This window comes from Eumetopias jubatus, unplaced genomic scaffold (genome assembly GCF_037043125.1).
Source record: "Eumetopias jubatus isolate StellerSeaLion01/CBP00866 unplaced genomic scaffold, mEumJub1_p1.0 scaffold_13, whole genome shotgun sequence".
Classification (NCBI taxonomy): Eukaryota; Metazoa; Chordata; class Mammalia; order Carnivora; family Otariidae; genus Eumetopias; species Eumetopias jubatus.
In genome coordinates, this window is record NW_028274819.1 from 102,304,545 (window position 1) to 102,319,450 (window position 14,906).

At 40.4% G+C, this 14,906-nt stretch overlaps 1 protein-coding gene across 1 annotated transcript in view; it reads left to right on the forward strand.

Moving 5' to 3' along the window:
* The window catches only part of LOC114211454 (purine nucleoside phosphorylase-like), a 75,895-nt gene extending 61,245 nt beyond the window's left edge, over positions 1-14,650 (forward strand). The window contains exon 6 of the mRNA XM_088017518.1: positions 13,693-14,650. Within this exon, the coding sequence (XP_087873644.1) occupies positions 13,693-14,577 (885 nt within the window). The 3' untranslated portion in view covers positions 14,578-14,650. The remainder of the gene's footprint in view (positions 1-13,692) is intronic.
* The last annotated feature ends 256 nt before the right edge of the window (positions 14,651-14,906 follow it).

Below are 14,906 nucleotides of genomic sequence, written 5' to 3' on the forward strand. Positions count from 1 at the left end.
CAAACATGGAATGAGGCTCAGGGATATATTGTTATAAAGCAGATTATATGGTAAGGAGATAATGACTGCTTATCTTTCACTGTGATTGGTTAGAATATTACAATTTTTTTTCACGGATTGAGAAATGGTCAGTGGTTACTCCCTATCAGCAATGGGGAATGGCTTGTTTTGCTGATGATTTCCAGAGGCATGAATAAGAAATGACCCAGGTCAAGTTTGTCTTGCAAAACAAGCTAAATTAAGCTTTGCTTGTATGACTAAATTGGTTTGGTCTGCTTGGGGAATTTTCAGGGCTGGTCTCCACTTGTTTCTGATTTTTTAACAGTTCCCATTCTTTTGGTCCTTCTGTTGCGTGCTCAGCATATGACCAACCAGGAGAGCATTATTCTCAATGACCACCACTGATGTAGTCAGGCTGAAAAAATCACATAGGCAATGTTTCCACCAGGTGATTCACTGGGCTGGAGGGCCATGTAGCCATGGACCTTAACATTAATGTGGTTATTGTTGATTTCATCCAGGTGCCTAATCTCAATGGATACCCTTTGGTCTGTGAGTGCCAGCCGACAGGCATTTAAAACCCTTGAGAGTATATATAGTACTAGATAAGTTAATATGAGGACTTTAGGAGAATAGCCAAGGATTGGAAAAATTGCCCAGAGTGGAGATCCCCAGGAATCAAGACTTAAAACAGCTCAATAATTCAAATGGGTTATTACCAGAATCGGGTCTTACCTTTCTAATACTGTCTACAATTGTACTGGATTATGTGTAGTTGGGTTTCAAATTTTTAAGTTATTTACAAAGACAAAACATGATGTATTAGCAAACACCTATTCTCATGAACATTCGGGATAGGCCGTGAGGATGTTTTGTTTCAGAAGGCAGTGTTGCAAGTGAGCTTCCACCTGAGTTAAGCTTCTCTATGACTTGAGCAATCAGGTAACATGATGAAGCATTTCTACAGGAACGAAAGAAAACAAGCGTTCATAGTTCCAGCAAATTATAAATTCAGTTTCTAAATTTAGAGCACATTCAGTTGAGAAGATTTCTAGATTTGAGTTGGAAGCACCTCCAAATGGTGGAATGAGCCTGGCAGTTTCAGTCTGATGGATTTTCCTGGATTGCAGTGTGATGGTCTTTGTCATCAAGTATCCTGTTGCTTTTTCTTGAGTGGCCCCATACAGCAACAAGTGTGGAGGTTGTCCATATGTGATCTGTATGGTGGTGGTGGTTTTTCTGAAATTTACAAGTAGGTGACACCTCGAAGACGATTAACAGAACTGGAATCGGATAATGGATACACCATATTTTTCTACTGAAACAACTTTTTAAGTCATTTTTATTAAATATGTTTATGGTGAAACTAATTTGATTGTAAAAGAAGACTTAGTCTTATTGAACTGCTTTTGATCATTTACATAATTGTGGTAAAACTAGTAATCTATGCATATTCTCAAGTAGGACACTTCAGTCAAAGCTTTGAATAATATCCATGGGGCTTTATTGGCTCCAAAACATCTAGCTTAGCTCTTTAAAATTGTTTGGTAATAAGGAATCTCAGAATATACCTTTAGAGTCTCTCTAGGCTAATAAACCAAGCTCCAGACTTGTCCAACTGTGTCCTATTACAAGGAGAACGGATTCTTATTATAAACTCACAGAAATATATACCTTGTCATGAAAAAAAGGGTATTAAGTTTCTGGGGGTGCCTGGGTGGTTTAGTCAGTTGAGCATCTGCCGTAGGCTCAGGTCATGGTCCTGGGATCAAGCCCCAAGTTGGGCTCCCTGCTTAGCAGGGAGTCTGCCTCTCCCTCTGCCCCTTCCCCTCACTAATGCTCACTCTCTCTCGAATAAAATCTTAAGTTTCTGAATTTTGGAGGGATCAGGTAAAGAGAAAAGCTAAATGTTTCCACTTTTGTTGCAAAAATATACTTCACCAAGGGGTGCCTGGGTGGCTCGGTCGTTGAGCATCTGCCTTCGGCTCGGGTCATGATCCCAGGGTCCAGGAATCGAGCCCCACATCAGGCTCCCTGCTCCGCGGGAAGCCTGCTTCTCCCTCTCCCACTCCCCCTGCTTGTGTTCCTGCTCTCGCTGTCTCTCTCTCTGTCAAATAAATAAAACCTTTACAATATATATATACTCCACCAAATTGCTGTAAATTATAGTTTAAAAGAGGAAAAAGGGGTTCCTAGCTGGCTCAGTCAGAAGAGCATACAACACTTGATCTCGGGGTCATGAGTTCGAACCTTACATTGGGTATAGAGATTACTTAAAACAAAACAATTTTTTAAAGTGTGAAAGAAAAGGGAGTCTTTGGAATCTGGAGAACAAAACACTAAAGAACCAGCAACATAATTGTCATCCTCTTCACTTCATTTAGTCCCCTGTAATTCTTGTTTTGCTTTATCTTGGGTTAGCAGCTTTATGAATCAGTTTTTCTTACAGTTTTAGAAATTCTTATCCAGTTTAGTGGTATGATCTTAAGTTATTGGAAACCTGTACTTGCTAGAGCTCTTCCCATGAATCCCCTTAGAGATGAAGCTCTTTTGCAGGAACACTTTTGCAAGAGTGTCAGAATAGAATAACCGCTTATGAGTGACAAGTCTTAAAAATAGCCATGATTAAAGATCTGGTGAGAGTTCACATATGTACAATGAAATGATGCAGTTGACACCTTTGATTATTTTTGTGATAAACAATATCTTAAGATAATAGCTACAATTATGACTGACAGTACTATACTAGGACATGTCAGATTTGGGGGAATTTCCTATAATTTCTGAATTACTTATTTTAAGGTCCTATATCTCCCAGAAATATCTGAAAGGTTAAATATTTTATTTCATGATTCCCATGCAACTTAATAGATCAAATAAGTCTAAATAAATGAACATTTCTTTTTTTTTTTTTACTTCAAAATTTGATTTGGAGAAGTTGTTATAAATGTCAAAATACTAAAAACATTTGATCAAATCAGATCATGGGTCACTGTGAAACAATTCATAGTTATCCATTCAAACAAAGTGGCAATTAAGATTTCAAAGGCAAATACAGAAGGTTGCATAATTTAAAAAAAACAAAAACAACTTCTTTTAATATATAAATAAAATAAAGCCTATTCAGATAAAATAAGCTAAGAGCACTTGTTGTCAATGGATACACACTTCAAGAAATAGTTGTGATTTAACAAGCCTCTCCCTCTGCCCCTTCTGGTGATTCTGATCCGTGTTACGTTTTGATAAACCACTGATGTAAAACAGGAATTTGGCACTTCCTACAAGGTGAACCTAAATCTTTGCCATTGCCTTTACGGTCTGGGATTGTATGATTTAATAACCTACAGCAGGGACTGTGGCCCACTGAGCTATACCTCAGTATTGTTCGTGTGGACGGGCAGTGCTACTACATGGTTCCAGGGTAAAAGTGAGTTTAGAGTATTCTAAACTGACATCTACCTGAAATCTAGCGCTATCATGGCATCCTGAGTACCACTAGCTTGGTTAGCATTAGGAGACAACAGTGTCAGAAGGCAATGTTACCTACAGGGTAAAATAAAGCCATGGAAGCCACAGGGATATTCCTTCAAATAGCTTTGCAGGCATTGCTTGATCAGCAGGCATAAAAGCAAAGCAGAGAGGAGTGCAAAAAAATACGGCCAATGGACTGATTCACAGGCATACAGGAAGCACCCTTTTGGGGATGATGAGAAATCACTAGGGCCTCTTTTTGGGGGGAGTGGGAGGAGGAAGTGTAATGAAGCATTATAAAGTTCTTGCTTGAGCTATCCAGAGGTTCGTGGTCACTCATGGCAGTAGGGTAAGCGGTCTTCATTTGGTGTGGCCAAGGAATAGTTGAGCTTCAAAGATCTGTGTGTGGCGAAGGACTGGTCAAGTGGTAGGAAAAGTGTGGTGGAAAAAGAATGCCAAAAGTAACCATTACTCTGGAAAGTTAGTGTTGACGCACCGTTGGCTATAACAGCGTTCATTACAGGGCAGAGGTGGGTGTAATGTGCTCAATGTTCATATGTTGATGCTCGATGGCCTCAGTCTGGTGGGATAAAGGAGAAAGAGCCTTCCACTCCACAGTTCACTCGGGTCAGGGAGGAGAATCTAATTGGAGTGTGGGCTTCCATTGGTTGCGAGGAGACAGTATGGTGTTATAGTTAGGAACTGGTTTAGGAATCCATACAGATATGCGTTTATCCTTCACATGACCTTGAGTGTTTTACTTCTCTTCGAACTGCAGGGAGATAATCCTAGTTTTCACCTATAGGATGTGATGATTGCTATCCTTCTCCCCAACCAGCTTGACATTTGATTTGTTTTTTTAAGAGGAAGTTTAGGAAGGTTCTTAGTTTCTAATTTTCCCCTCTATAGAAAACATTGTTGATAAATGCTGAGCTATAAAGAAATAACAGCTGGGGAGAATTTGGAATGTCAGTCAGAAGTTTCTGAGCACAAAAGATCTAGTGAAGAGTGTGAGCACCAAGGGGTGTCCTATTGCTTGTGATTTGGCATGAACTTCCCTATGATACATACCTATCATAAGACTCAGGCTATATATTTTACGTTTGGAGGAAAAACCTACATTATTTTCTATATTGATGTCTGTAATTTTGCTTGGATCATTTTTGTGACCCACCCCCTTCAAAGACTTTGTAAAGCTAGGAAGCGTTTGCTCACTCCCTATATTAGGTAAATGTGTTGTTTCATGAAAAGTCCTCTCCTTATAAAGATAACTCACATTTGGGGATACAGCTGGTGCATGCTCAGAGGAATTCATAACTGCACACAAATATAAATCCCATCCTGAGGATCTTTCCTTCTGAATGCCCCACAGAATTTTGCCATATGGTGTAACCTTGAGTTTTTCTCTCTCTCCTTGCCCAAATGTATCATTTATTACTGTTTTTTTGGTAGCACTTTTAAAATTCTATGCTTTCCACACTTGGGATTTCAAAATCAGTAATCCTTCGCTTCCTCTCTCCTGTCTTCCAAGCCTTCCTCTCCCTCCCTCCCTTCTTTCTTAACCTCTTTCTTTCCTTTTCTCCTTGCAAGTTTTTCAGTAAATTAAAAACCTTTTGATGTTCTTCCCTCTGTACGTAAGGAATCTCTTCCCCCTAACTGCCCTTAAGATCAATTATCATGTGGTTTCACTTATTTGTGGAACATGAGGAATAGCAGGGAGGACATTAGGAGAAGGAAGGGAAAAATGAAGGGGGGAATCGGAGGGAGAGAGGAACCATGGGAGACTATGGACTCTGAGAAACAGGGTTTTAGAGGGTTGGGGGGATGGGTTAGCCTGGTGATGGGTATTAAGGAGGGCACGTACTGCATGGAGCACTGGGTGTTATGCACAAACAATGGATCGTGGAACACTACATCAAAAACTAATGATGTAGTGTATGGTGACTAACATAGTAAAATTAAAAAAAAAAAAAACCTGTAAAGGTTAGGGAATAATGGATTGAACACCATGTATTCATTGCCCAGTTTAAAAAATAAAAATCTCCTTGTATACCATCTCCAGTCCAGCTACTCCTCTCTCCCACTACCAGAGGCATCCGCAAAATTTGATGTTCATCATTCCTGTGATGATAGAATTTGACCACATAGGTATGCAACCATATACATATAGGTACTGTCTTTTATTTTTTTAAAAGATTTTATTTATTTGATAGCCCAAGTAGGCAGAGTGGCAGGCAGAGGGAGAGGGAGAAGCAGGCTCTCCAATGAGCAAGGAGCCCGATGCGGGGCTCGATCCCGGGACCCTGGGATCATGACCTGAGCCGAAGGCAGATGCTTAACCACTGAGCCACCCAGGCGCCCCGTTATAGGTACTGTCTTAATCAGTTTTAAAACTTTATATACATAGTTTTATATGATTTCTATCCTGCAACTTCCTTTTGCTTGTTTTATTCTTTTTTTGGCTCAAAATTTTGTTTGAAACCCAGCTTTCAATTTGTTTGCCAAATAGATATTTTAAAAACCATAACACACTTCCCTATCAATTAGAAATCTCAAAAATCCTTTGTTAAATTGTATACCCTCTATATAAGGTACTGCATTGGTTTTCCCCTGCTGTTTTGCCTTGGACTGACAGAGATGTCCTTACCAGCTGAGAATAGGGTGTGGTCCAGCTACCTGCATCTCTGCTCATCTCTTTCATAGCATGTTGAGAGCTGTGCATCCTTCTGAGGATAGAACGTTAGGCAAGAAAGCAGGACAACAGCTCAAGGGCCTGGCTTGGAGTAAACCTCCAAGTTAGCTTTTGTCTTTATGCAGGCCATGGTTTCACTGTCTCTTTGGGAGAAACACTTCTATTCTCTAAAGGTTCCTTTCCCCACTGCCCAGAACGCTGACATCTAGAATTGATGTTGTCCCCTCTGAAAAAGGCTCTGGGTGTCTCTTCACAAGTTCCTGCAGTAGCACCCACATAAATAGTGTCAAATAGAACTCCCTAAACGGTACAGGAAAAATAGCTTAAATAGAAGCCTTGCTGGTAAATATGAGAATAAGAATTGGCCAAGGTATAAAGAAAAGATTAAAAGCAATCTTTTTCTTTCCACTTTCCTTCTAATCTATTTTTTGTTAATTCAAATATGGTTAACATACCACATTATATTTGTTTCAGGTGTAAAAAATAGCAAGTCAACATTTACATATATTACAAAACGATCACTACAGTGATGGATCGACAGTGTAAGTTAAGTCATTATCTGTGACCAGCATAGAAAGTTATTACAATATGATTGAACTATATTCCCTATACATCCTGTGACTTATAAGTGAAAGTATATATCTCTTAATCTTCTTCCACCTGTTTCACTCATCCTCCCGTCTCCCTTCCCTTTGTCAGTTCTCTGCATTTGAGTCTATTTTCATTTTTTTTTTAAGATTTCACATAAGAGGAATTGCACAATATTTGTCTTTCTGACTTCACTTAGCATAATGCCCTCTAAATCCATCCATATTGTTGCAAATGGGTAAGATTTATTTTTTTCTGGCTGAGTAATGTTTGACTATATATACCACATCTTACCATTTGTCGACGAAAACTTGGGTTGATTCCATATTTTGGCTATTGTAAATAATACTGCAATGAACATAGGGGTGCGTATTTCTTTTTAAATTACTGTTTTCATTTTCTTGGGGTAAATACCCAGAAGTAGAATTTATGGATTGTATGGTAGTTTTGTTTTTAATTTTTCGAGAAACCTCCATATTGTTTTCCATAGTGGCTATACCAGTGTATATTCCTGCCAAGAGTTCATGAGGGTTCCCTTCACTCCATAACTTCACCAAAACATTTCTTGTTTTGATACAAGCCATTCTGACAGGTGTGGTTTGGATTTGCACTTTGCTTGTTATTTTATTGCATTTTGCTGATCCCACGGTGGTTTTGATTTGCATTTTACTGATTATTAGTGCTGTTGAGCATCTTTTCATGTCTTCTTGGGAAAAATGTCTATTCAGGTCCTCTGCCCATTCTTTAATCAGCTTGTTTTTTTTGTTTTTGTTTTTTTTTTTTTTTTTGGTGTTCAGTTGTAGGATTTCTTTATATAGGTTATCTTTGAACAATGTGGGGGGCAGGGACCCCAACCCTCCACACAGTCAAATCTGCATATGACTTTTTGTTCCCTCCAAAACTTGACTAACAGCTTACTGTTTACTGTAAGCCTTACCAGTAACAGTCAGTTAACATATTTTGAATGTGTATTATATACTGTATTCCTACAATAAACTAGAGAAAAGGAAATGTTATTAAGAAAATCATAAGAAAAACACAGTACGGTATGCATTATAAAAATCCATGTATAAGTGGACTTGTGCAATTCAAACCCATGTTGTTCAAAGACCAACTGTATATTTTGGATACTAACCCCTTATTGGATATATCATTTGTAAATATCTTCTCCCTTTCAGTAGGTTGCCTTTTCATTTTGTTGATGGTTTCTTTCACTCTGCAAAATGTTTCTAGTTTGATGTAGTTTCAGTTGTTTTTTTTCCTTTTGTTGCCCTTGCCTGAGGGGACTAACCTGGAAAAAAAAACCTGCTAAGATGGATGTCAAAGAGCTTCCTGCCTATGTTTTCTTTTAAGCGTTTTATGGCTTCATGTCTTCTGCCCATTTCTTGACTGGATTATTTGGTTTTTGGGTGTTGAGTTTGATAGGTTCTTTACAGATCTTGGATACCAACCCTTTATCTGTTATGTCATTTGCAAATATCTTCTCCCATTCCATAGGTTGCCTTTTCATTTTGTTGACTGTTTCTTTTGCTGTGCAGAAGCTTTTTATCTTTTTTATTATTTTATGTTAATGGTCATACATTACATCATTAGTTTTTGATGTAGTGTTCCATGATTCATTCTTTGTGTATAATACCCAGGGCTCTGTGTAGAACATGCCCTCTTTAATACGCATCAGCAGGCTAACCCATCCTCCCACCCCCCTCCCCTCTAGAACACTCAGTTTGTTTTTCAGAGTCCATCGTCTCTCATGGTTCGTCTCCCCCTCCGAATTCCCCTCCTTCATTCTTCCCTTCCTGCTATCTTCTTTTTTTTTGTTTTTTTACATATAATGTATTATTTGTTTCAGAGGTACAGGTCTGTGATTCAACAGTCTTACACAATTCACAATGCTTACCATAGTACATACCCTCCCCAATGTCTATCACCAGCCACCCCATCCCTCCCACCCCCCACCGTTCCAGCAACCCTCTGTTTCCTGAGATTAAGAATTCCTCATATCAGTGAGGTCGTATGATACATGTCTTTCTCTGATTTATTTTGCTCAGCATAATACCCTCCACTTCTATCCACGTCATTGCAAATGGCAAGATCTCATTCCTTTTGATGGCTGCATAATATTCCACTGTGTAAATATACCACATCCTCTTTATCCATTCATCTGTCGATGGACATCTTGGCTCTTTCCACAGTTTGGCTATTGTGGACGTTGCTGCTATAAACATCGGGGTGCGCGTACTCCTTCAGATCCCTACATTTGTATTTTTGGGGTAAATACCCAGTAGTGCAATTGCTGGATCGTATGGTAGCTCTATTTTCAACTTTTTGAGGAACCTCCATACAGTTTTCCAGAGTGGCTGCACCAGCTTGCATTCCCACCAACAGTGTAGGAGGGTTCCCCTTTCTCCGCATCCCCGCCAACATCTGTCATTTCCTGACTTGTTAATTTTAGCCATTCTGACTGGTGTGAGGTGGTATCTCATCGAGGTTTTGATTTGGATTTCCCTGAGGCTGAGCGATGTTGAGCACTTCTTCATGTGTCTGTTGGCCATTTGGATGTCTTCTTTGGAAAAAGTCTGTTCATGTCTTCTGCCCATTTCTTGATTGGATTATTCTTTGGGTGTTGAGTTGGATAAGTTCGTTATAGATTTTGGATACTAGCCCTTTATCTGATATGTCATTTGCAAATATCTTCTCCCATTCTGTCGGTTGTCTTTTGGTTTTGTGGACTGTTTCTTTTGCCGTGCAAAAGCTTTTTATCTTGATGAAATCCCGATAGTTCATTTTTGCCCTTGCTTCCCTTGCCTTTGGTGATGTTTCTAGGAAGAAGTTGCTGTGGCTGAGGTCAAAGAGGTTGCTGCCTATGTTCTCCTTTAGGATTGTGATGGACTCCTGTCTCACATTCAGGTCTTTCATCCATTTTTGAGTATTTTTGTGTGTGGCGTAAGGAAATGGTCCAGTTTCAAAGAAATGGAACAAATAATTCTAAAATTTGTGTGGAACCAGAAAAGACCCCGAATAGCCAGAGGAATGTTGAAAAAGAAAAGCAAAGCTGGCGGCATCACAATTCCGGACTTCCAGCTCTATTACAAAGCTGTCATCATCAAGACAGTATGGTACTGGCACAAAAACAGACACATAGATCAATGGAACAGAATAGAGAGCCCAGAAATGGACCCCCAACTCTATGGTCAACTCATCTTCGACAAAGCAGGAAAGAACGTCCAATGGAAAAAAGACAGTCTCTTCAACAAATGGGAAAATTGGACAGTCACATGCAGAAGAATGAAACAGAAGCTTTTTATCTTGAAGTCCCAATAGTTCATTTTTGCTTTTGTTTCCCTTGCCTTTAGAGACATGTCTTGAAAGAAGTTGCTGCATCTGAGGTGAAGAGGTTACTGTCTGTGTTCTCTAGGATTCTGATGGATTCTTGTCTCACATTTAGGTCTTTCATCCATTTTGAGTTTATCTTTGTGTGTGCTATAAGAGAATGGTCGAGTTTCATTCTTCTGCATGTGGCTGTCCAATTTTCCCAGCACCATTTACTGAAGAGACTTTTTTTCCATTGGATATTCTTCCCAGCTTTGTCAAAGATTAGTTGACCATACAGTTGAGGGTCCATTTCTGGGTTCTCTATTCTGTTGATCTATGTGTCTGTTTTTGTGCCAGTACCATACTGTCTTGATGATCACAGCTTTGTATTACAGCTTGAAGTCAGGCATTGTGATGCCCCCAACTTTGGTTTTCTTTTTCGACATTCCCCAGGCTATCCTGGGTCTTTTCTGATTCCATACAAATTTCAGGATTGATTGTTCCAGCTCTGTGAAAATTGTTGATGGTACTTTGATAGGGATTGCATTGCATGTGTAGATTGCTCTAGGAAGTGTAGATATTTTCACAATGTTTATTCTTCCAATCCATAAGCAAGGAATGTTTATTCATCTTTCTTTGTGTCTTCCTCAATTTCTTAAGTGTCCTGTAGTTTCTAGAGTGCAGACCCTTTTACCTCTTTGGTTAGGTTTATTCCTAGGTATCTTATGGTTTTTGGTGCAATTGTAAATGGGATTGATTCCTTAATTTCTCTTTCTTCAGTCACTTCTCCAAAGAAGACCTACAAATAGCCAACAGACACAGGAAAAAGTGCTCAACATAACTTGCCATCAGGGAAATACAAATCAAAACCTCAATGAGTTACTGCCTTACACCATTTAGAATAGCTAAAATTAACAAGACAGGGAACAACAAATATTGGCGAGGATGTGGAGAAGGGGGAACCCTGTTATACTGCTGGTGGGAATGCAAGCTGGTACAGCCACTCTGGAAAACAGTATGGAGGTTCCTCAAGACGTTAAAAATAGAGCTCCCTATGACCCAGAAATTGCACTACTGGGCATTTATCCTAAAGATACACGTGTAGTGAAAAGAAGGGGCACCTGCACCCCAATGTTCATAGCAGCAATGTCCACAATGGCCAAACTGCGGAAGGAGCTGAGATGTCCTTCAACAGATAAATGAATAAAGATGTGGTTATACAATGGAATATTACTCAGCCACCAGAAAGGATGAATACCTACCATTGACATGGATAGAACTGAAGGGGATTATGCTAAGTGAAATCAGTCAAGCAGAGAAAGACATAATCGTTTGACAATTCTTATATTCCACATATGGTTTTGCTCATATGTAGAATACAATAGCACAGAGGATCATAGGGGAGGGGAGGGAAAACTGAATGGGAAGAAATTGGAGAGGGAGACAAACCATGAGAGACTCTTGACTCCAGGGAAACAAACTGAGGGTTGTAGAAAGGGAGGTGGGTGGGGGGATGGGGTAACTATGTGATGGGCATTAAGGAGGGCACATGATGTGATGAACACTGGGTGTTATACACAACTAATGAATCCTTGAACACTAAATCAAAAACAAATGAGGTACTATATGTTAGCTAATTAAATTAAAAGTTTTTTGGCTTCAGGTCTCACACTCAGGTCTTTAATCCATTTTGAGTTTATTTTATGTATGGTGTAAGACATGTGGTGGTCCAATTTTCTCAACATCACTTATTAAAGAGACTGTTTTATTTCCCCATCATATATTCTTGCCTCCTTGGCCGTAAATTAATTGACCATATAAGTTTGGGGTTATTTCTGGGCTCTCTATCCTGTTACGTTGACTTATATGTTTATTTTTGTGCCAGTACCATTCTGTGTTGATTACTACAGATTTGTAGTATAGTTTGAAATCTTGGAGTGTGATACCTCCAGTTTTAAGATTGGTTTGGCTACTTAGGGCCTCTTGTGGTTCCATACAAATTCTAGGATTATTTGGTCTTTTTCTGTTAAAACACACACACACACACACACACACACACACACACACACACAGGTTATTTGTCTTTTGATAGGGATTGCATTGAATCTGTATATTGCTGTGGGTAATGTGGACATTTTAATGATATTCTTGCAGTCTATGATCATGGCATATCCTTCCATTTATTTGTATCCTCTTCAATTTCTTTCATAAATGTCTTACAGTTTTCAGGGTACAGCTCTTTCACCTCTGTGGTTAAACTGATTTCCAGATATTCTTCTTGATGTAATTGTAAAGGGGATTGTTTTCTTAATTTCTCTTTCTGGTAGTTTGTTATGAATATATAGAAACAAATTTCTGTATAGTTTGTATCCTGGAAGTTTCCTGAGTTCATTTATTACTTCTAACAATTTTTTGGTGGAATCTTTAGGGTTTTCTAGATCTCGTCCTCTTTTTTAATGCTCTCTCAAGTCAAGCTTTTACTTCATGCTACTCACATTTCCAAGGTAAACTTATTTTATTCCCTCTATTTTATTTTTTGGTGTGCATTCTTCTTTCCACTTGTTTCCCGTTCTAATTCTACTCATGGGTAGTACAATACAGTAATTAAAGGCATGCGCTCTAGAGTCAGACCTGTGTTCCAATCCTGGTCCAGCCACTGACACTGAGGTGATTTTTGGCAGATTACTTAACCTCTCTCTATCCCAGTTTTCTCCTCTGTAAAATGGGATGATTTTAGTATCTTCCTCAGGGGTCAAAGGAAGTAAAAAAAAAAAATACCAATATTAAAAATCTGTTGCATGTGACTGATACCTAGTCCCCTCCTCAAAACTATTAAATATCATCATCTTTTACGTTGTATTTTTCATTCTCTTCTTACTCCTGTCATCCAATTTTCACTTGTTTTTATTCACCTCACCTCAACTCCCTTAAGTTCTTTTGTTGGGTACATTCAGGCTGTCTTTTTCTAACAGTGGGTATCTAGAAATGGAACTGAATCCAGACAAGAACAGCAACAGGAGAGTTAGAAACCCACCGATGTAGATAATGTAGAGACAGGGTGTGTGATCTGCGTAGAACATGAAGTTATGTTCCTTATCATCCCGTTGTGGTTCTGCTGTTAAATGATCATTTATTGTACTCTGAAGCATGGAGCAATGATGACGGATTTGGGAACTTTAAAGAAATCATGGATAAGCTAAACCAGATGATCTCCCATAAACGCTGCTGCCAGCTCCTACCTCCATGTACTCACCATGATCAACCTCAGAGGAGTCTTCTAAATGCCCTGCTGGAGCTGGGAGAATATTCCAGGGGAAGGAGGACATATGGCAGGTATTTTCTAATGGAAGGTATTTCAGGAAGGGTGACCAGCTTCAACAATGGGAGTACCTTGTCAAGCTCCCGTCACTCTGGGATGGCCTGGTCATTGTGTTTCTTTTGCTCATCCACCCCTGGGGGGAACAAAGGGGCTTCTGCTCTCTAGAGAGTAAGAAATCCTTTGCCAGATCCTCTCAAAATCCCAAGAGTGACATTGGTACAGAATGGTGAGCTTAACTGTGCCCAGACCTGGATGCATTAAAAAGAGAACTATGGGGGATCCCAGAGGCCAAGGGCGGCCTCCTTGAGAGGGCGGCGGCGGTGCCACGGAAAACCGATTTACCTATGATGATTATCAGAACACGAGTGAATGGCTTCTGTGCCACACCAAGCACCGACCTCAAGTGGCAGTCATCTGTGGTTCTGGGTTAGGAAATCTGGTTGATAAATTAACTGACAGCCAGAGCTTTGACTACAGCGAGATTCCAAACTTTCCCCGAAGTACAGTGCCTGGTCATGCTGGTCGACTGGTGTTTGGGTTCCTGAATGGCAAGGCCTGTGTGATGATGCAGGGCAGGTTCCACATGTATGAAGGCTACCCGATCTGGAAGGTGACATTCCCAGTGAGGGTTTTCTTCCTTATGGGCGTGGACACCCTAGTGGTCACCGATGCAGCTGGGGGACTCAACCCTGAGTTTGAGGTCGGAGATATCATGCTGATCCGTGATCACATCAACTTTCCTGGCTTCAGTGGTGTGAACCCTCTCATAGGGCCCAATGACGAAAGGTTTGGACTTCGTTTTCCTGCCATGTCCGATGCCTATGACCGGGATATGCGGCAGAACGCTCACAGGGCCTGGAAACAGATGGGGGAGCAGAGAGAGCTGAAGGAAGGCACCTATGTGATGTTGGCAGGCCCGTCTTTTGAGACTGTGGCTGAGTGTTGGCTGCTGCAGAGGCTGGGGGCGGATGCTGTTGGCATGAGCACGGTACCAGAAGTTATAGTTGCAAGGCACTGTGGACTTCGAGTCTTTGGCTTCTCCCTCATCACTAACAAAGTCATCTTGGATTATGAAGCCAAGGAGAAGGTCAATCATGAGGAAGTACTAGAGGCTGGGAGACAAGCAGCACAAAAATTGGAACAGTTTGTCTCTATTCTTATGACCAGTATTCCACCACCTGCCAAAGCCAGCTAACCAGCCCTGGAGTGGTCTGGCCTCTCCATAATGGGATCCAAGTAGCTACTACATACTTCGGCCCCTTGCTGGGGTCACGTGCCTCTGCGCTTCAGTAGTAGGAAAAGAGAGGAAGATCACTAACCTTCAGCTTTCCCATTTCTCCCACCAGACCCTTCTGCACTGGCTCTTCTGCTCAGTTATCTCAAAGCAGTTATCATCTCCTCCCCCAGCCCAAGAGCTAGAACCCAAGCCCTGCTGTGCCTATGCCTGGGTGTGACTTGGGCTGTTGAACTTGGCCCAGTAGCTACTGCTGTCCTTTTGATGTAATGCTTTCACGTTCCTGGGGA